The sequence below is a fragment of the Pollicipes pollicipes genome, unplaced genomic scaffold (assembly GCF_011947565.3).
Source record: "Pollicipes pollicipes isolate AB1234 unplaced genomic scaffold, Ppol_2.1 Scaffold_7261;HRSCAF=8764_pilon_pilon_pilon, whole genome shotgun sequence".
NCBI classification, from domain to species: domain Eukaryota; kingdom Metazoa; phylum Arthropoda; class Thecostraca; order Pollicipedomorpha; family Pollicipedidae; genus Pollicipes; species Pollicipes pollicipes.
Window position 1 is genome coordinate 54,085,971 of NW_023597054.1, and position 21,677 is coordinate 54,107,647.

The 21,677-nt window shown below is 62.2% G+C and overlaps 1 protein-coding gene across 1 annotated transcript; it reads left to right on the forward strand.

Moving 5' to 3' along the window:
* Positions 1-77: 77 nt before the first annotated feature.
* Positions 78-21,234, forward strand: Ypel (Yippee-like). The gene is made up of 5 exons (XM_037236399.1): positions 78-236; positions 17,473-17,671; positions 18,139-18,182; positions 19,667-19,775; positions 20,224-21,234. Exons 2-5 carry the CDS (start codon positions 17,564-17,566, stop codon positions 20,311-20,313), a joined length of 351 nt encoding a protein of 116 aa, XP_037092294.1. The 5' UTR covers positions 78-236; positions 17,473-17,563; the 3' UTR covers positions 20,314-21,234.
* Positions 21,235-21,677: the final 443 nt, after the last annotated feature.

Here is a 21,677-nt window from a genome sequence, read left to right on the forward strand (position 1 = left end):
ATCAAAACAAAGACCTGCGAGGAAAACATTGCGCAGTAACCACCTCGCGCAGCCTGCGCATTTCGCTTCAGAGCATGGTGGGGGGCGGCCGCTGGAGGGTGTAGCTGCGGCTGCTGCGCTTCAGGTACGTCTGGGGGCAGTTAGGCTATCGGCAGTCACTGCCCGACGCGAAGAAATAAGTTCGGGCTGACAACGGACCACGCTTGAACCGTGGAGGTGTGGAATTCAATCATTCGGTGAGTACTGACAATTGATTGTCCCAGTTTCTTTGTCACTGATCTTGTGCTTTCGTCAACAGAAGTTGTTAACTGAGCATGGCTGGTTAAACAACATGTGCCACTGATGACCGAAGTGAGATTGGACCACCAGACGTTGGCGTCGGCTGCGGCCATGATGGTTTGTGGCGCGCTCCTGGAACGAGCTGTTGTTTTGGTCGAAGGTTCTTGCGCGGCGGGGTTTGGGCGGCGGTAGAGTAAATCAAGATAAAGAACACCGTCAGCTGTTTTAGAAATAAAGTTTTGGGAGAAACAGGAAGTGTTGTAAGTTACCTGTGTGCCGTTTTTGTTTGTTTGTTTTATTTTCGTGTTCATCTGTGCGCTTTGACAATAGATGAGAGGACCAGTGCTTGTAGATACAAGTGATGGAACCTCGGAGGGCAAGGAAGCAAAACGTCCTGTTCACCTCGCTTCAGTGCATACACCGACCTGGGTTACTGTGTTCTTTGAAACCCATCCGTTACTGGTGATCGCGAGGAAGCTTGCCGTGCCGCGAGAAAGTGAATCACGAACCATGTTGACATTGCTGGCATTGAGGCGGCAGATCAGGCCGCAAAAGCAACCACGTTCCCCGCCGCCGACGTATTGCGAATCCCAGCGAGTGACATGTGTGTCGAAGCGAATAACCATATGGTTATGAAAGGCAAGTGAGGTGGAGCGAGGAGCACCAGCAATACAAACTGAAAAGAGGCAGCATTTTTGTCGCTCCTTGCTACTGTCGCCATTAACTGGGAAAATGTCGGGAAAAGGGAACTCGGCAGATACCGAAATTTATGATAACAACCGGCCACGAAGTGAGATGCCTCACGAGAAGGAAACCGCGGAATAAGTAGCGTAACTGGTGCGAAATGCCTCAGTTGTGGATGTGCTCGTGAAACCCTCAAGCATCCTCATGTCACAGTTACGTGTGCAGCCTCCTCACCGCCTCCTCCGCTTCACATCTGGCCACCCCTGTCTGGAACAATCCTGCTATCCCGCCCGGGCACAGCGTCAGACTCGACAGGCTATGCTCACGGCGGTCGGAAGTGGGCTGGCAGGTGAAAGGACCGACGAAATATGATTGCTTTTGCGTCATAAAGGCAGTCAAGACAATGACACGCCAGGTAGTTGGGTCATTTTTTTGTGTGGGATAGAGCGTTCAAATGCAGTTGAGCACGAATAGTTTTGTGAGGAAGGGGCCATGACCTTATTCTGCGTCTTAGTTGAGGATTGCCCCAAGGCGGTACGTGATGGCCCGGGGTCATGGCCCGGTCAGTGATTCGGCTTGGCAAGATGACGGTTACCACCAATGCGTGAAGACGTGTCACCTTGCACAATCGTGAATGTCCGGACCCCAGGGATTTCATCTTTTAGCTGTGGGTCTTAGATAATGCATGAAAAGAATGGGCAGAAAAAGGGCAGAATTTGTATTTGGATTGTCTATCAATGGTGGAACGTGTTGTGGAGTGCATGCATTCTTGATGCAGGGATGTTGTTTTATTTTCAGTTGGGAATGAGGGGGGGGGGGGGGCTCCAGTCCCCAAACTTTGAGGCAAAAGTAGGTTCGATTTCAGGAAAACTCGTTGGACGTTGGGAAATACGTTTTATCAATTATCATGGTTTAAGCCCCCCCCCCCCCCATCAATTCACTTTACGAAAGTACGCCCCTGGCCCCTGCGTTTTGGTCGGACGTACGTTAGTGATACACTGACGTCTCATCATGGTAGTCCCTTCATTGTGACGACGCAGCGGGCCACTCAAGCCGACCACATCATTGTTCATCATCCAAATTATCCAGGCTGGAGGCAGGCCAGGCTTGGGTGCTGGGCGCGCGTGCGCGGCGTGGCCGTCCGTGTCGTGGAGCGGCTCGGGGCGGCCCCGCCACGTGCGTCATTTGAACCCTGCGCAGTCTGCGCTGCGATCAGCAACAAAGAGTCCTCGAGCCGCTGCAGCCGCCAGGTCGGAGCTGACGGGGTCGGATGCACGTGAGACGGACACCGGCGGTTTGGGCGGGTGGGCCCGGGCATCTGCGTCGTTGCGAGAGGGCCGGGGCGGCGCTAGCCCCTCCGCTGGCGCCGCGGCCGGCCCGGCCGGCCAGCTGGCCGCCAGCCGATTGAGCGGCCTCGATTTTTTCTGGTGGGGATCCAGCCAGTCGATAGGGAATCGATAGGAGCTCCAGTGGGGAGACGCCGCCGGCCGCGCCGATCGATCCGCTGGACGGCCGCCCACGGCCGGCCAGGTACCGGCCGTCGACAAAGGCGCCCGTATCGATTTGAGCGGGCACGCACTGCGACGGCGTTTTTGTGCGGACGGCCCTGCAGTCAGGCCCGCTGTCCGTTGAAGGCCGCACCGGCCGCAACAGATGGCTCTCTGTCGACGCCTGGGCGGCGGGCGCCGCCTGCGCCACTCAACGCTCACAAAGCGCCGGCGCTCGTCAGGACAGCTTTCTGACCACCGGGCGGGGAGGAACAGGGGCGGTCGAGGGGCCTCTTCGGGCCGGTGCTGTGTGGGTGGGGGTGGGGGGGGGGATGTGTGCTGCCGGTGGGGGTGTTTTGCCGCGCGGTTCGGCTCTCCCCACTGGGCGATTCGGAGCCTGGCCTCGTATGAGCCGCGACAAAGCGGACCTGCCTGCTGCCTGTCGGGCGTCAGAGAGCGCGGAGCGGCCGTCGTCGATCGTGTCGGAGCTGCTGGCATGTCCCGCGGGGGGCTCCGACGAGAGCCGGCTGCCCCGCGGCTGTCCCCTGGCGCGTGGCCGCATCGATCTGTCGGCCGGGCGGCTCGCTCCACCTCCTCCGGCTCAGCGGTGCCGCGCTCCCGAGCAGCACGCCACCAGCTGATCGTGGCCGACATCCGGCCCGCTAATGCTGCCAGCTTGGCTCGGCTACCAAAGCCGCCTGGCCAGTGGCGTTGTCATGGCTACCAGGCCTTGTTTGCCAGCCGGCTGCGCGCCGCCGACCACAAAGAGCTCGCCAGCAGGGCGCAACCGGCCTTCCACTGAAACGACATCGAATTTGACATCCCCGCGGCGACAAAGGCAGCCTCTGGCAACTGCGGCTGTCGCCCTGCTGTGTAGAACTGGGCCGTGCCAGGTCAATGGAGGCTCTTAGGACCCTGTTTAGGCATTGCCGCTGAGGCTTAGTGTGTTCTCGCGCTTTCGCCATTCAGCATGCCCGCAACAGCTGCTTTATTGCAAGGTCGTTGTGGACGTTAAGACTTCCGTTGCATTCGTGCAGTGGCCACCTGGGCTAAAGCACCGTGACAGCGACAGTATATAATAATAATTTCTTAAACGTTGTTGGCAGGCATTGTCTTGCTGCGTGTGCTTGGACACCATGTGGCGCAACGTTCTGGGTTTTGAAGACCATTTGGCGAATGCCAGCGTGCTCTTCAGGTACCCGAGTTGACTCGTAAACGCACGTTACAGCACTTAGAAATCCGCGGAGATGACAGAATGGACAGGTCCGTAAGACTCTTGAGAAGATTGCTGAAACTCGTATAATCAGGGGTAAATTTAAGTGCAGAATTACCGGTCGTATGTTTAGGGCCCTCGATTTCAAAAACGGATGTCTAGTGTTGGTGCAGCGTCTTGAAGTCACCATTTTCTCCAACCTAAAGTACAAGGACCCTCTGCCTTCAACCAGTGGTGTTTCAAAGTCAGTCTGTGCGCATAGACACCCAGGCGTCTCCTAAATCATTGACGTTTTATGTACAGCATGCAACCGCACGCATGCGCGTATACGCTAAGGCAGGTCTATGACCAAAGGAACGGTGGCAAAAACGGCGTGGTGCCACCCGGAACCGAAAAGTCGCTGCTTGTCTTGCTGTCGTGCGCTATATGCAGACGCTTTTGCGAGTCATCGGGTTGCTGTGGACCATCGTAGCGTGCACTCGATCTCTAAAAACAAACGCTCTCTGACATGGTTGCCTTACTTGCTGTCATAGGCGCTTCCTGTATTTTCTGTATCAGCCAAGACGTGAAAGCTGTAGCGCCGCGTCTTCCATCTCAGTTTGGCTCGGCACAGCCCCTACAGATGAGGGCGCACGCACATAACCCTTCAAGGCGCACGCGCTTATCCTTTCAAGGCGCACGCGCTTGTCCCTTCAAGGCGCACACACATCCTTCCAAGGCGCACGCACTTATCCCTTCAAGGCACACGCACATATCCCTTCAAGGCGCACGCGCATTTCCCTTCAAGGCGCACGCGCTTATCCCTTCAAGGCGCACGCGCTTATCCCTTCAAGGCGCACACACATCCTTCCAAGGCGCACGCACTTATCCCTTCAAGGCGCATACACATATCCCTTCAAGGCGCAAACACATATCCCTTCAAGGCACACGCGCATTTCCCTTAAGGCGCACGCGCTTATCCCTTCAAGGTGCACGCGCTTATCCCTTCAAGACGCACGCGCATATCCCTTCAGGGCGCACACATCCCTTCAAGGCGCACACACATATCCCTTCAAAGCGCACGCACATATCCCTTCAAGGCACACGCACTTATCCCTTCAAGGTGCACGCACACACCCCTTCAAGGCGCACGCACATATCCCTTCAAGGCGCACGCAGTAATCCCTTCAAGGCTCAAGCGGTTATCCCCTCAAGGCTCACGCGGCTATTCATTCAAGGCGCACGCGCATATCCCTTCAAGGCGTACGCACATATCCATTCAAGGCGCACGCGCATATCCCTTCAAAGCGCATGCACTTATCCTTTGAAGGTGCACGCGCATATCCCTTCAAGATACACGCACATATCCCTTCAAGGCGCACGCACACATCCCTTCAGGGCGCACGCACACATCCCTTCAAGGCGCCCGCGCATTTCCCGGGCGGAGGTGAGGGCGCGGCGCATCGGCCGAGCCGTGGAGCCATCTCCACCGCAGCGTGCGCACCAAAGCTGGCACGCTGCTGCGTGGCCTGGTTTCCGGTTCGCTTCCGCGCTGCGGACGGCGGTCCTCGCCGTCACTTTGGCATGGGCGCCCTCATTTCCGGCGTGAGAATAGACGGAACAGCTGCCGGGCCAGCGGGGCCGGCGCCCGTCCCACCCGGCCTGTCAGCTGATGCGGAGAGATGCGGCACCAACGCTCCCCGATCGGACCGATAAACGCTCCAGCAGCGTCTGCGTGCTCCGACGGAGTATCGGTCGATGGGCTTTGTCGGCTCGGGCCGGCGAGGCGCTGTACTTTGGCCGCTGCGTCGGACGAGGATATTGCGAAACCGTCGCTTCGCGAACGGTGCGACGTGCTGAAAGTTATCTTATCTTGAAAAGATTGGACGGGTCCAAACGCTATCCAAACATCCAGCCATCATCCAAACATGTGCCCGTACTGTGACTCCGGGTCCAGCTAGACGGCATCCAGCGGGCGCCCTGTTGTTCGCCGGCAGCTGGGTTGTACCGCGCCGCTCGAGTCCCTCGCTGGACCAGCGTCGGATGACCGTCTCCACCCGCACGGCGCTGCGGCCGCGGCCGCCGCCACCGCGGGAGGGTGGCTGGCCCGGCCCGCTCGAGGTCAGCCGGCGGATGGCGGCCGTTGACCTCGCACCGGCGGCGGCTGTCAGCTGGCGCCGGCAGCTGGCCGCCGCGCCCGGTCACCGGACCCGCACGGCCGAGGCGCACGCGTCGGCCGACCGCGTGCGTGCCGGCCGGGCCGTCTTCAGCGCCGCAGCTGCGAACAAAGGGCGGCCGGCGGCGGCGCGGACCGGCCAGCCTTGAAGGCACTGGCGGGCGGCGCGCCGGCCTGGCAACGGCGCGCCGCTGCAGCCGCCGCCCGGTCACGTGACGCGCCGGCCAGTCACGTGACGCGTCTGCTCCGTTACGGGCTGGGGCGGCGCTGCAGCCGTGCGGTCCTGCCGCCCGCCGGTGTTCCTGACCTCACCGGCGGCGCGGCGGGCGGCGGGCGGCGGGCGGCGGGCGGCGTCGGCGGGGCGACGGCTGACACGGCCGCCGTCGGTGCTGGCCGCCCGTCCGCTCGGTCGGTCCGGTTGAGACGACGCCGCGGTCTGGGCGTCCCTACGGCGCGCCCCGGTCGCGTGACGGGGCGCTTGTGAATCAGGTGTTGTCGCGGGTGGCGGCGTGGTTCTGTGTAACCCCCCACACGGGAGTCAGCCGCTGCGACCCGGCCGGCCCCGCGCGCTGGCGCCACTTACGCGGGCCTCTCGGTCTAGGCCGGTCCTTGTGCGTGCGCGCGGCCGGACCCGTGGCGGTGTGACCTCGTTGGCGCGCGCGGCGCGTGTCCGGGAGCGCCGCTTTCGGGCCGTCCGCGCAACAGCGCGGTCTCACGCCGCATGTCACGCACCGCCCGTGCGGCTCGGCCCCGCCCGGCCGACCGGACCCGGGAGCTGTGCGGCACGGCGGCGGCGGGTGTGGGCTTGGGGATCGGCCGCTGCTAAGACAGCCTCGGCTGCCCCGTATGTGGATGTCGTGACCCGCTGTGTCTAGAGGCCAGTTGGGTGGCCGGCTGGGCCCGTTTGTGGGGGTGCTGGTCGTGCCCCGCTGTACCGAGGGGCCGGCTGGACGGCCAGCTGGGCCCGTCTGCGGAGGTGCTGGTCGTGACCTGCTGTGTCTCGGGCCCAGCTGAGCGTCCAGCTGGCCCCCGCGACGCCTGGTGACGGGCAGACGCCGGCTTTAGATACAGTGGCTAGACGTACAATCAACCGGCACGCCTGCTGGCTGTCGCGTGGCGCTGATTAGTTCTGATCGTTGAATGTGTGTGGGGAGATATCGCGGAAGCAACGAGGGCTATCGCTTTTGATATGAAAATGGTGAGTGGTGTAGCGTGCTGCGTGGTGATAACCCGTTATGTGGTTACTACGAACGCTGCAAGATACACCAACATTACAGCAACTCGGGTGACGGCGATGTCATTTTGCCACTGTGACGCCGCCTCCAGGTGACGGACCGTTTTCGGCAGCGGCCCCGCTGCGGGTCATGGTCCTGATTACGTCACCATGTATAGTCATTGTTGCGACTGTCAGCGCGCCGTTGCAGTCGGCGCTGCGTCACTGCGCACTTGACAGATGGCTGTTGAGAAGGATGTGAGATGTGCTGGCGCGGTCGGAAAGAGCATCAGTCATCGTCCGTTTTTGCGAAGGCTCGCAGAAGCTGAGGCAGATCGAGGCCGAGTTCTTCAGTGCTGACGTGGTTGCGGTTCTCCAGGGGCGGATCCAGGGGTGGGTGGCAGCCGGGCTATTCCCCCTCAAGATGGTCAGTGTCAGTAAAAAAATGCGCATTTTTGTGTGTTGAAGAAGGGATATGCGTAACTTCTTTTAAGATTTGTGTTTGTTTTATAACTTTTCTTAAGGCGAGGAAAGCGACATTTTATGTTCTCATTAGGACACCAAAAAGGTGTTGAAAAAAGACGTAGCCTCCCCCCCCCCCCCCGCTTACCGAAGCTGGCGATGCCCCTCGCCCCAGGCAGCGTTCTGTGTCCGCCCTTGGGTATCTCAGGAAGGATCTCGCCCCTAGTGCCACGACGTGGTCTTCGCAGGACGGACAATCCTGTTAGCGCTGACAGCCAAGCGATTGCATTGTTTTTCGCGCGAAGAGGGATGGCACGAGCATGTAATTTGACGCGCTCTGAGAACTGGTAATATTTTCCGAGGCCTGCACTTAAGAGCGGGTCCGGAACGCCGACCTGGAGTGGGCCGACTACGAAAAGATGTTTTAGTGAAAAAAAGCCTATCGAGGGAAGGTTTCAAGGTGGTGAAGGTTTCGGGCGCGGTAACGTTACTCGGGTGCGGTTGTAAATCGTACTAAAACCTTAACAAACGTACGTATAGTATCCACCTATGACTTAATGTACCTTTGGGGTGGATGCCGTTGGCTCTTTGTCATGGTAAAGGAGACGCCTGTTATTTGTTTCGGTTCTCAGCTGGGTTCAATAGCTCATTGTAGGGGCCGAACGGCCGCGATTCAGGACGTTACACTTAACACAACGTGACCAGGGCAGGGGCTTTCGCCCAGCGTACCCAGTGCGAGGGGGGGGGAGGGGGTTGAACATGCCAGAAGTGGCTAGGTGCAAGGTTGGCTTCCGGCTGAATGGCCTGCCAGCTAGCCGCCGGTTGATCGGTAGGCCACGGAAGGCAGATAGCCAATCCAGCTAGCCGGCCGTGGGGAGGACGGAGAAATGCTGAAAGGTGCACGCGCAGGGATTTGAACCGTGGGTTTTGGATGCCACCTTGGCTGATTATCCCAATTCGTCAACCATTCGCCCACAATCACAGATTCCCTACAACCGCTTTGTTGCACATAAGTTGTGTAGTATGTGCAATAATGTTAAATCACACTGAATTATTTGTGTGATCAAAACGCGTAACAAAAGTATTAATCATATCGATCCTATCGGAAAGTTGCTAGACGTGAAGGGGGAGGGGGAAATCCCGGGATTGGTGAAAACAAAACAGTGAAAAGTAGAAGAAAGGGAACCCGTTGTTGTCTTGGGCAAAAAGTATTTTGTCATGATTTACGTTTGTCATTATTTCGAGAGATTTGCTGAGAAGCGAGAGATAGGGCCAGAATAGTACTCTAAGCGTGCTGTACCATCTGGGCTCAGGAAATTTCCCAAGGCCATAGACATTTCTGAAGGCCTGGCCAGCCTTAGAAATTTATCTAGATTTCGAGAAATCGGTTAAAAAAGTTAGGGAGACATTTAAATAATATTGCAAATGATGGAGAATGCACTTTTCCCAAATATATATGAGCAACCCACTCTGAACTTAAATGCGGTCTTTCACGCCTCTGACGCAGTTTTCGTCGTCGGTCCTCATGATCACCATCCGACCGGCTGACGGCCATTTGGACCACGCCGCGAGCCATCAGTGATCATTCAGACCACTGACCTTGAACCTGGTCACACAGCACGTGGCCGTGGGAACAGAGTGGAACCTTAATCGTCGGAGCGTTCGTGACTGGCGCTCGCTCCTGTTCTCCGGCCAGTCGGCCGTGGCGAGTAACTGCCACCGGCACGGCCACGACACGAGTGGGCCAGAGGCAGGCTCCAGCTCCAGCTCTCCAGCTCCAGCTCCAACCTCAGCTCCAGCTCCATCTCCAGCTCCAGGTGCAGTCGCAGCTCCTAGCTCCAGCTTAAGCCCCAGCTCCAGCTCCAGCTCCAGCTCCAGCTCCAGCTTCAGTTTCACCTCCAGTTCAAGCCCCAGCTCCAGCTCTAGCTCCAGCCAAGCCCCAGCTCCAGCTCCAGCTCCAGCTCCAGCTTCAGCTTCAGCTTCAAATTCAGCTCCAGCTCCAACTCCAACTCCAACTCCAACTCCAACTTCAACTTCAGCTCAAACTCCAACTCCAACTCCAAGCCGGACTGGAACCGGCACGATGCCTGGCTGCCGGACTGGGCCAGGAGACTGAACACTCTGCTGGGCCCCGACAGCAGGCCTGGAGCTGTGACCGATCCCGTGGTAGCAGGCCTGGAGCGCCGACCGACCCAGTGGCAGCAGGCCTGGAGCTCTGACTGACCCAGTGACAGCAGGCCTGGAGCTGTGACCGATCCAGTGACAGCAGGCCTGGAGCGCTGACCGACACAGTGACAGCAGGCCTGGAGCGCTGACCGACACAGTGACAGCAGGCCTGGAGCGCTGACCGACACAGTGACAGCAGGCCTGGAGCGCTGACCGACACAGTGACAGCAGGCCTGGAGCGCTGACCGACACAGTGGCAGCAGGCGTGGAGCTCTGACTGACCCAGTGACAGCTGGCCTGGAGCTCTGACCGACACAGTGACAGCAGGTCTGGGGCGCTGGCTGATCCAGTGACAGCAGGCCTGGAGCTCTGACCGACACAGTGACAGCTGGCCTGGAGCTCTGACCGACACAGTGACAGCAGGCCTGGAGCTCTGACTGACACAGTGACAGCAGGCCTGGAGCTCTGACCGACACAGTGACAGCTGGCTTGGAGCTCAGACCGACACCGTGCGTCATATTCACTCCAAGTGAAGGGGGCCAGGGAACCCACAATGCCTTCGTCAAAGCCCTTGAGGGGACTGAAAGTTCATTCTATCCATTACTGTCCAGAGGAAATTTATTCAAATAATGGAAACTTGAGATCCTGAAAGCGTCAAGGAATATATCATTTTCTACTCCCAAATCTTGAATTTTGACTCCCGTGACGCCTCCAGTGGCGCTGGGGCATCCGGGCCTCCTCCGCGGCCACCATGACGGCGGGCTGTCACATTCCTGCGACGGTGAACTGTCACACTCCCTTGACGGTGAGCTGTCCTATTCCCGTGACAGTGAGCTGCCACATTCCCGTGACGGTGAGCTGTCGCATTCCCGTGACAGTGAGCTGTCGCATTCCTGTGGCGGTCAGCTGTCACATTCCCGTGACGGTGAGCTGTCACATTCCCGTGACGGTGAGCTGTTGCATTCCCGTGACAGTGAGCTGTCGCATTCCCGTGACGGTGAGCTGTCGCATTTCCGTGACGGTGAGCTGTCATATTCCCGTGACAGTGAGCTGTCACATTCCTGTGGCGGTCAGCTGTCACATTCCCGTGACGGTGAGCTGTTGCAGTCCTCTGTGGAGCGAGCGCCAGGCCGTAGTGGGACCGTGCGGAGCGTCAGGCCGCACCGGTCGGCGGGGAGTAACGCGGCGTGAGGCAGAGCACGGGCTGGTCGACGCTGACGGCGGTTTGGCGTCGGTGGGGCCAGACATGGACCGGGGCCCATCGCCGGTCCAACCGTGTGATTGCCTCGACTGTTGTCGATGTGGGGTGCGTTGACCGACTTTATGCTGGACGGTTGGCATTAAAAGCATAGCTTTGTATTGATACGCGTAATTGCAACGCAATTCAACTTGACTGCTCGAGTTCATCCTTCTATGGAAAATCTTTCAGTTTGCTGTCGGGCGGGTTCTGGTTTTAATTACATTCGTCGTGTGCAGCTCTAGTGGAGGCTGCAAAATACTCAGCAGCGTGCAGAATCTCGGACGCGGGACGTCCTTAGCTCTGAGCTCACGCTGTTGTCGAGCCTTTTGGGGCATGGTTTTGCGTTGGTGGTGCATCCTGGTGAGCCCGTTTGCTCTGGAAGCCGAGTGGGCGCCGTGCGGCCCCCGTGACCCCCGCTTGGCCCAGCCCGACGTGCCAGCCGGAGTCCAGCTGTACCGTCTCTCTCCGCGACCATGGGGCCGGCTGGCGGGAGCGGGTCGGGCCGCCAGTCCAGCACCCCGTCCCTGCTGGAACCGAGCCGAGCCCGGGGGACGCTCCAGCCCTCCCCAGCAGCGGCCGCCGGGCGCCACCGGTCGGCCATTGAGCGCCGTCAGTCCCCTTATGTGGGGGGGGGGGGGGGGGGGGGGCTGCAGCGGTGTGAGGAGCCGCCGGGCGCCACCGGCCAGTCTTAGAGCGCCGCCTGTCTGTCCCCGGGTAGGGGGGAGGGGGAGGGGGCGGAGGGATAGTATGAGGGGTCGCTGTCGGCCCACGCCGGCGGCCCACCCAGGCCGGTCGGATGGCGAACCGCACTGTACCATTGTGAACAGGCTGTGTACATAGGCACTGCCAGTGCCAACATTCCTTGTCGTTTGTGGAACATCTGCGCTCGACCCACTGGGGCCGCGTCAGCATTGATTGTTGGCTGTTCATTTCAACGAAACAAAAGCGAGACGTTTCGTTTTGTTTAAGTCATTTCGCGTTTACATTGTCAGTCGTTGCAGTGCAGAATTAAAACAGTATTAGTAGAAGACCGTTGGTATTCGTATATTACATATCTGCACACACGCGGTGCAGCTGGCGGGTGTTGCGTTTCCCGATATCTTTGGGCCCGCGCTTGAAATATTAACCCATATTCGTGGTCATATTGGGCACAGACGGCGTGAATGATGATACTTATACCCGTAGCCAATGCGTATTATTCAGCATTGCATCAGGAGCACGTAGTGCGGTATCAAATTCGCTTGTTTTCAGTTCTGTTGTAAATTGATTACTGAACCCGCCTCGTTGAAACAATATTTTTGGGCTCGTCGAAGCCCGATTGACATTTTCACACATCTGAATGCGCGCGACTCCTGGGATGTGATCACGCGCCGTAACGCATGCGTGCGGCGTCACGGCGCGCTTTTTATCAAGGAATCGTACAGTGACATTGATCAGCAACCAGAGACACATCATGCGACAATTCACACGCCGGCAGGTAAATTGCGCCGGCTATGTCTGAAGGGGTGGGGGTGGGGTAACCCCGCAGATATGGGTTTTAGAGTCCAGACCGGTATGAATGATGAACAATGTGCTGAAAGTGGCCTCCACAAACACGGATTCGTCAAAACGATTTTTTGTGTGCTCAAACCACGCTGTATCAGTCAAGGATTGCGGCCACAGTAGCACGACCTGCGATGTCACGGGAGCTACTGCGTGGCCGCACACTGCGCGTCCGATACGACGGGCGCCGGCGGCGCAGCACCTTCGAGCGGCGCAGCACCTTCGAGCGGCGCAGTTTCCCGCCTGTCGCCCCTGATGTGGGCCTTCTTGGTGTCGCGGTGCGCCGTGAAGTGTGTGCGACAGTTAACCGCCGGCCACCGGGGTGGTTGACCCTGAGCTGCAGGCGTCGACGGGCGCGCTGGGGCCGGCCGCCTCAGCGGGCGTAAACACGGGCCGAGCCGGCCGGGTCAGCCGGTTCTCGACGCACCTCCGATCGGCTGCGGGCCGAGCTCAGTTACGCCGGCGCGCGGCCTCGACCCGAGGTCAGGTCGGGGCGGGCGCTGGCTGGCTGGCCGGCACTGCGTCGCAGTCGGCACCGGTCGGTCCGTCCCGGATGTGCCCCGTTTGGTCGCCGGCTGTCGGCGATGCGGGCGCCAGCGCTGGGTAATCAGGTGATCCGTTGTCGTCGCCTAGGCGGGGTCCAGGCCACCGCGTAGTTCGCGATTTCACGTGAAAGCTGCATGACCAAATGTGCCGCAGCCGTCGGGTGCTCCTTCGAGTGAGGAAAACGGTCGTTTTCACCTTCAGACTGATATTTCCGACGCTTCCTGCCACCGCCAGAGTCGCGTGCAACGGGAGAGCGTAATCCGCCACCTGCCGCAGCTTTCGCGAAATGCACCGCCCGCGCGCGGCCCATCACTGCGGAAAGTGCGGCACCCGTGCCCGGAAGCGGGCGTCAGATGGCCAGTCAGCGTGGGGATTCCTCAGGGGCCGGCGGCGCGGCGGCAGGGTTTCCGATCGATGTCGCGCGGCGGCCGCTCGCCGTCCGCGGCTCGAGCGGGCCGCTGCGCAGCAGGGCCTACTCAGGGCCGGGCCACTGGCGCTGGGACGGCCAGCTGACCGGCTGGTGCGGCCGGCGTCCGGCCGCGGCAAACGCGCCGCTTCCGTGGCCGCCGGCCGCTGGCGCCGGCGTCCAACCCCGACGCCCAGCCCCGCCGCTTTGTTCGCGCCCGGTTAGGGATGGAGCCGGGAAGAGGCGGGGGAGGGGGGGGGGGGGGGGGCGCCGCCACGTGCTCGCCGGACGGGCTGGCTGCGGGCCGGGGCGGCTGGCGACACCACGCCAGTGCGTAGATCGACGCAACGATGCACGCTGTTTGCGGCTGAAATGGGAGTGACTGAGTTGTCCTGTTTGTCGGACGGGAGTTGTCTTCATTCGCGTATTGAGCCGGGCTCTCCATTGTGCTTGCTGGTAGTGCGAAGGGGCACGACCAGCCGCTGGGCGTGCCGTTGGTGGAGCGAGCCGTCGGCAGTCTGGGGTGACCAGCAGCGCCCGGCTGGCGGCTGCCACCGTCGTCACGGCCCGGCCAGGGAGGCCGTCGCCAGTCGGCGCCAGTCGGCTCGGCGGCCGGGCGGGCCGGCAGAAGGTGAAGGTCGCGCTGTCCCGACCTGCCAAGTTGGCCGGCCAGCGGCGAGCCCCCGGCTCGGCGGCCCGTCCCCCTGACGCCGGGCCGTCCTGGCGCGGACGTCAGAGCCCGACCTGTGTCCTTCCCGGCCCCCGTCTCGTCCCTCGCCGCGGACCGGCGTCTGCCGGCTGCGGCGGCGGTCGGCGCGACGGGCCGCTGATGCCGTCCTGCCGCGGACGTCAGAGCCCGACCTGTGTCCTTCCCGGCCCCCGTCTCGTCCCCCTCCGCGGATCGGCGTCTGCCGGCTGCGGCGGCGGTCGGCGCGACGGGCCGCTGGTGCCGTCCTGCCGCGGACGTGAGCCATCAGCGCGCCGCGAGTGATGGGGTGGTTGGCCCGAGCGGCCGGCCCGGCCGCCGCGGCGCGGTCGACGCCTCGGCGGTGACGTCACGCCCCTCCGGTGCTCCTGGCAGCCGGGACGCTGGCAGGGCCGTCGAGTGCAGACGGATTTAGATGGTTGTGAAGAGTGTGATGAAGCGTCCAACTTCGTGAAGGCCTCTTCGCGGGCAGCTCATTCTCTCTCCGGGGGGGGGGGGGGGGGGGGGTCTGCCCACCCAACTGTCACTGCAGTGCATTGGCGTTCGCCCGTCCACAGCGAGTCTGAGGTGGGGCTTGACAGTTTAGGCGCAAACAAGGCATTGCGGTACAAGCGTGGAAAAATATTGGCCTCGAAATATCGCGAGTTGCTTTCTTCAAGGAGGATACAGGAGACCGGCTACCGAACACCATCGTTCAGCCGGACGAATTCGCCGGGTCTCGCTCTGGCTTTGGCTCCATTCTCGCCGCCTGCGGTTCACCCTCAGACGTCACCTGGAGAGCAGCAGGTGACGTCAGCATTCCAATCGGCGCGTGCTGAGAAGCTCTGAGTCAAAGGCTCCCCGAAGCTCGGCGGCGGGCTTCCTTCCCCGCCTGTGGGTGACGCGCCGCGGTTGGACCGGCAGAGGCGTCCGCTGCGGCACCGATCGGGGCTGAGTTCGGCAGCGGTGCTGCACCACACCCGTGGTCGAGTTTGCATGCCCACCAGACCCAGATTGTGTTTGGCAGTAACGATCAACAGACACGTGACTGGGATGGGCAGCAGTTCCGAACGGACATGCAGCCGACGCCCTGTTGGGGATAAATTATTTATGTAATCGTTGGAGGGCTAATGCTGAACCTGCACGAAAAGTGAGGGGCGGAAGTCTGTCGCCCGTCATAGTTCACTTGATCACTTGACTTGACTTGATCACTTGACTTGACCGCCCGTCCCATCGATCACCTGACTTCGACTGTTGGCGGCAGCAAGACAAACCGTCCGTCGACCTTTCAGCTGCTAACTGGCGGGCTGGAAACGCTCCACTCCCCTCCAGAATCCGCCGCCACGGGCGAGGGGCGGGCCTGAGCTGCCGGCGACTGGCCCGTGCTGGGACTTGGGGGCGGGTGCGGGCGACCTGTTGCGGTCCGCGCTGGCGGCGGCGGCGGCGGCGGCCGATACGGTATCGCGGCGTCACACCTGAGGTCAGCGGCTCCCACGGGCGGCCGGGCGCCGGCCGGGCCGGGCCGGTCGTTGGCTGCCTCGCTCGCCCGACCGCTGGCGGCGCCGGGTGAGCGCCCGGTCCTCTCCCTGGCGGCGCTCTGTCCGGCTCGCGCTATGTAGGGCCTCTGTGCGAGTGTAAGGCCTCTGACCCACTACCGGGCAGCCCTTTCCCGGAATGAAGCCGCTCTGTCCCTGCGCAGGACCGCTTCGTCCCGCCACTGTTCCGCACCGTGCCGTTACGGGGCCATTCTGCCCCGCCGGTCCTGCTGCAGGCCCGCCCTGCATTGAGCTCAATGTCCCTCCACACTCTGTCCAGCTGCACAGGGTCCGCCCGCCACCACGTGCCCGCCCGCAACCACGTGTCGGCGCGCCGGCACGTGTCGCGTGTCAGTGACCCGGGCATCAGGCCCGCTACCCACCCTCCGCCCTACTCTGCCGCCGCCCGCGCCGCTTTGGCCGGTCGCAGTGCCGCTTCTACGCACTATCTGGCGGTGGCCGCAGCCGGGATATATATAGAGGTGGGCGGCGGTAGGGCCCGGCCCGTCGGGGCGGCGAGCTGCAGCGCGGTCGATGGCAGTGGGGGCACGCGCCATGTGGGCGGCGGCGGCGGCGGCGGCGCGGCGGCGCGACGGTAGCGGGCGCTGGCGCCACGCCGCCTAGGCGCCAGCGTTTGTTTATTGTGACCGCGCCGGCAGTAGGTCAGCGTGCGTGACGCATGGTGACGTGAACACGCGCACAGCTGTTGCGGCCGACAGCTGGGCGGAGGCCAGGGGATTACGAACGCCGCTGTCATGTTGACGCATCTGTGTGAGTGATCCAGCTGATGCAATTTTTGTGATTGCCGACGGAGGATGAGCCCGAACCCCGCACTGAAGCATAAGTCACGCTGTAATAATTGCGGCGTGACTTATATTGGTTTAAAGCATATCATTGGTGGGAAGAGATTGCTGACGCAATTCAGTTGACGTCACCATTGACGGCGGGGTCACGCGTCACCAACGGCTTTCCTGGCGTGGCTTGTAAGCACGCTCGTATGGGAGACCAGCTACCAAGATTAAGCTCCTGATGGCAGTTCTCACGCCCTCTCGCGTGTCGACGACGAGGTCATTACATCTCATTAGTTGACACGATCGCAGGGCAGATACGGAAGGAACGGCAGCTTTATGTGCCGTGGTGTGTTTTGTCAGGCGTGTCAGGCGTGCTACCCGAAAGAGGATGGCGTTGTATGTTTGCCGCTCGTATTTATTCTGGGCCGCGAGCATGCGCACAACCAACTGACGGACCTAGCCGGGATTTTGAAACCATGTCTTCAGCGCGTATCGACTGCTGCTAAGTCGACGACCCGATTTTTCGGTCATGGGCCGCGGTGAACCAGCGCGACGTCGGACGGCGGAAGCGGGCGCAGGTCGCCCGTAAGCGGGCGGCGCGGGGGCGAGCGCGGGGCGGCGGCGGTGAGCCGGTCACGAGCGGTGACCGGGCTGAAACGCGCGTCCGTCCGGTGTCGGCCCGGCCCTCGGGCGTGACCGGCCCGGCCAGGGCGGCGCCACGCGCGGCGCTCGGCCCGCCGCATCGACTGGCCCGTCGGCCGGCCTACTGCGTCGCCAGCGACAGTTGCGTCAGCTGGCGCCGTCTTTTGCGACGCGGCGCTGCAACGGCTCAAGGTCAGCCGGTCCGAAGTTCCGGCCGCGACCGGGCGCTCCGCGGCAGCCGCTCACGCGGCGCGAGCCCCGCGCGGGGCACCGCCGAAAGCCGGCGCACAGGCGTGCGCCGGTGGGCTGACAGTGGGGCTGCATCGGTGGCGTCATCGGCGCGTTCATCTCCCATCGACCGCGCGCACGCACCGGCCGCCGGGCGGCAGCGGCGACACCGCTGACGTTCCTCCCACTGCGTTGCAGCACGTGCAATCCGTGTGAATGGGTGAGCGGCGCCTGCGGCAGCCCGTCGTCGTGCGCGCTTGACCACAGCGAGCCGGCCGCCCGCCGGACCATGGTGAGGATGAAGACGTTCCAGGCGTACCTGCCCAATTGCCACCGCACGTATTCGTGCATCCACTGCCGCGCCCACCTGGCCAACCACGACGAGCTCATATCCAAGGTGAGCAGCCGGGCGCGGCCGGCACGGAGGGGACCGGCGCCGATTCCGGCACGGGGCGACTCAACGTTGAGGCGATTTCGATCGGACCGGCCCGACCGCCAGTAATGTTGACATCGCTGGATTGTTGGGCGTGTGCTTACGTTTGCGTTGGGCTATTTTGTGTGCCTGGTGAGGTAGCGTTGTCCCGCCCAGGGTGGGAGCCGCGGTCCGGGAATAACTGCCTGCCGCGGGAGTTGAACCCTCGGTCATCATGCCAGCGTCTTAAACTGCTCGGCCTCCGGCGCACGCGTCCTGGCAACGGTCGTCATTCCTCCGTGCCGTGTGGCTCGGAGGTCGTGTCCAACCTTTGTGAGGCGCGCTCGGTGTGGTGTCCCGAGACATTGCCCCCCCCCCCACCCGCCCCCCGCCGCTCAGTCGTCACCGCCGTCACTGCCCCTGCTCACCGACGGCGTCTGTTCCCGTTGCAGTCGTTCCAGGGAAGCCAGGGCCGAGCGTACCTGTTCAATTCCGTGTAAGTACCGCGTCCGATCGGGCGGCGCCGGCCCCCGGCACGCGCCGGCCGCTGGTCGTGACTCAGAGCGCGCAGCTGGTCGGCCGGCCGTCACACAGCTGCCGCCGCGGTCCGGACCGACCCAAAGCCCCAGCTGACCGGGCGGCGCGGCCCGCGGTCGGCGGCCGGGTCGCTGGCCCGGCCGCTGTTTGGAATTCCGCGGCGGGCCGTGTTGCTTTTGGAGGCCCGCCGGCCCGGCCCATCGCTTGGAGCACGTGCGCCCCTGCTGGCGGCTCGCGGAGGGACGCGGCCCTGTGTTTACGGCAGGGCGGGGCTGAGTGGCCGAGGCCCCGCGTTTGTGACAAAGCCGGGGGCAACGGTCAGCCGCAGCTGCGTTCGAGATGGCGCTGACCTGAGATAAGGAACGGGGCGAGACACTGCCACGTTTGTGGTGGGGGGGGGGGGGGAGGGGGCTGGGGCATGGGAACACTGCGGCTACGGATGCCAGGCTGGATGGGGATGCTGAGTTCACATCCGGAATGGCGACGGAGCAGATCGGGCAGACCGAACCGTTGCGATCTCCGGACTTGAGCCTTTTGCAGAAGAGTGCCTCGGCGAGGCGTTTACGTAACAGCTGTATCGGATCTTTGTCATCACGAGACCCCGTCTGAACTAGGAACCACGCCGCCACGCTTATTCAGCTCTCAATCGTCACCAGGCTCTCTCCAGCTTTGTTTGCCGACGCCTTCAGTCCTTTGTCTGCGGCGCCATGTGGAGTGTCGTTCCCTCTATCCGCGGCGTAGCGTCGCTGACGGGCCGGCCACCGTCATGTGGCCGTCAGCTGAGCCCGGCTACCATCAGGAGGCCGTCAGCTGAGCCCGGCTGCCGTCATGTGGCCGTCAGCTGGGTCGGACTGCCGACGGGTCTGCCGCTGCGGCGCTCTCCTGGCGTCCTCATCGCGTATTGATCTCGCAAACTCGGAGCGAGTTGACAAGCTGGCGGCGGACGCCGTGCGTGACCGGCGGTGGGTGACCTGCCGCTGGCTGAGAACGGGCCGCGCCACCGCTGCCGACATGCGGCGAGCGGTAATGACGCCACTCGCCTCTCCACCAGCGGCGGTATTGATCGGGCGACCGGCCGACCGGCGCTTGGCCGACTTGGGCCGCTGTCGACCGGCCGTCTGGGTCGGCTGCGGGGTGGCGAGGGCCTTGCCCTGCCTTGCCCTTTCTTGCCCTGCCGTGCCCTGCCATTCCGTATCCTACCCTGCCCTGCCCTGCCCTGCCATGCCCTGCCGTGCCCTGCCGTGCCCTGCCTTGCCTTGTCTTGCCTTGTCTTGCCCTGCCTTGTCTTGCCTTGCCTTGCCTTGCCTTGCCTTGCCTTGCCTTGCCTTGCCCTGCCTTGCCTTGCCTTGCCTTGCCTTGCCTTGCCTTGCCTTGCCTTGCCTTCCTGCCCGACCCGACCCGACCCGACCCGACCCCGGGCTGACCGCGTGGCGCCGTCGGCAGGGTGAACGTCAGCTGCGGCCAGGCGGAGCGGCGTGTTCTGCTCACGGGTCTGCACGCCGTGGCCGACATCTTCTGCGAGTGCTGCAAAACCAACCTCGGCTGGAAATACGTGAGTGGGTGTGCGACGCGTGCCGGGTGGGACTGTATGGCAGGCCGCGACGACGCGCCGCGGGGTGCGGTGGGGGCGGGCTGTGTGGCAGGGATTTCCGCTCGGGATTCACGACGGGGTCGTGCCTGCGACATACCGGCACGGTCTCTGACGTGGCCGGCGTGGCCAAGCGGCCCCTTAGATCGGGGGGGGGGGACCAGGTCAGACCCGCGGTGATCCCTCCCCCTAGCCTGTGTGACCCGGGTGTGCCACCGCCGGCCCGGCGGCGCATGGCCGCAACCTCGCAATGGCCTCGCTATTTCGGGACAGTGCGTGTCACCGGGTGTGGGCCGGCGCACGCGCGCCTGGCCAGCGGCAGACGTGCACGAGCGGCGGGCCGTACGCAGCAGGCGAAAGCGTGCCTCTCGCAGGCGGCGTTCCAGCTGAGAGTCGGCGCGTTCTATTGCAGGAGCAAGCCTTCGAGACGAGCCAGAAGTACAAGGAGGGCAAGTTCATCATCGAGCTGGCGCACATGATCAAGGACAATGGTTGGGATTGACGACGGACAGGCGACACCGGACCGATCTCAGCCGCCTGCGCTGAACCGGCGCGGCCGGCTCGCACGACCGCGCCGGTATCACAGCTTTAATCCAAATTTATCGCCCCGACAATCCCTGCCCGGCGCGCGGACGAGCGACAGAAGCGCCAGTCTGCGGCGATCTCTCGAAGCTTCACGTCTCGTACTTACGGACAGATGGGAGTGTGATCCCAGGGTCGTTCTGCCGGCGCGTGGACTTGGCGTGAGAGGTGGTGTTTTGTGTTGGCTTCTAGGCATAGACGCGGGCCGGTTTTTGCAGCGCATGCGTGCTGCACGTCGTAGACACTTTCAAAGTTTGTTTTTTTTCGCGCGATGTCCGCCACCAACAACCTGCGCCCGATCCTTTCACTTTAACTGTATACCAAAGACAATCCGACTGCTTGTGTACCGGCAGGCAATAAGTGTTTTGTTTAACCTGGGGTCTGTTATGTTTTCGTGCATGATCTAGTCTTTCATACGGTTTAAGCACGGCCCTGCATACGAGCCTGGCGTCAGTGTGTCGGCCGTGTCGCCGTTGTCCCACCAGGACAGCCACGGCGCTCAGTCGCTTCCGTAGGCCTCTGTTTGCGAGCGAGCATGTCGGTTGGGAATGGGTCCTATCCGCATTATCTTTCACGCGCCTTGTGCGGTGTTAACCGACGCCAGCTTCGGGCCGCGCTCGTGGTCCAACGATTGCCACCCCACATGCAGCCCACTGCTCTAGCTTGCCACCACCGCATCGGATTGTAGAATGTGGCAGTATTTTTGTAGATTGGAGCGTTGACATTCCGCTGTGGCTATATCTGTGCATGGGTGTGCGCGCGGTATCGTGACGGTGATGTGCCGGCGCGCGGGCCCGCGAGCCCCTCCCCCTCCCCCCGCCGGCCGGGCTTAGTCCCCATAGCCAGCTGGACACCCCGGCCACAGGACTGGCGCGGCCGTCGGCTGCTCGGGCCGGGCTGGTCCGGGCCGCGGCGGCCGCGCGGTAGGCCCGCTGCACGCGGCCGCCGCTCGACTCGTATGCCAATTGTTGGAAACCCGTCATTCATTTGCAAACGGCGCGTCTTTAGCGAAAGCCCCCTGGCGCCCTTGACTGCCATTGAATCGTGAAAACTGAAACACGTATTTCTAATGGGTTTGCTTCAGTTTGGATTTGCGCGCGCAGCACCTGTTCGGACGCTTGCACTTGGACGCTTATTTCTGTATTTTGAGCACACTCCGTGCGCTCGTTGAGGATATGTGTATTAGGGTTTCGCCTGTCGTGGGGGTGTTGTAGTGATACATGCGATGCAGGTACACAGTTTTGAGGCAACTGTTCGCACGTGAATTGGTGCCAGATGTATTTG

Bases quoted from the DNA above. Each gene is read 5' to 3' on its own strand.
- Ypel (XM_037236399.1), top strand. From the start codon at position 17,564: ATGGTGAGGATGAAGACGTTCCAGGCGTACCTGCCCAATTGCCACCGC. The intron at 18,183-19,666 runs GTAAGTACCGCG...CGCCGTCGGCAG, and splicing joins GCGTACCTGTTCAATTCCGT to GGTGAACGTCAGCTGCGGCC. The intron at 19,776-20,223 runs GTGAGTGGGTGT...GTTCTATTGCAG, and splicing joins CCAACCTCGGCTGGAAATAC to GAGCAAGCCTTCGAGACGAG.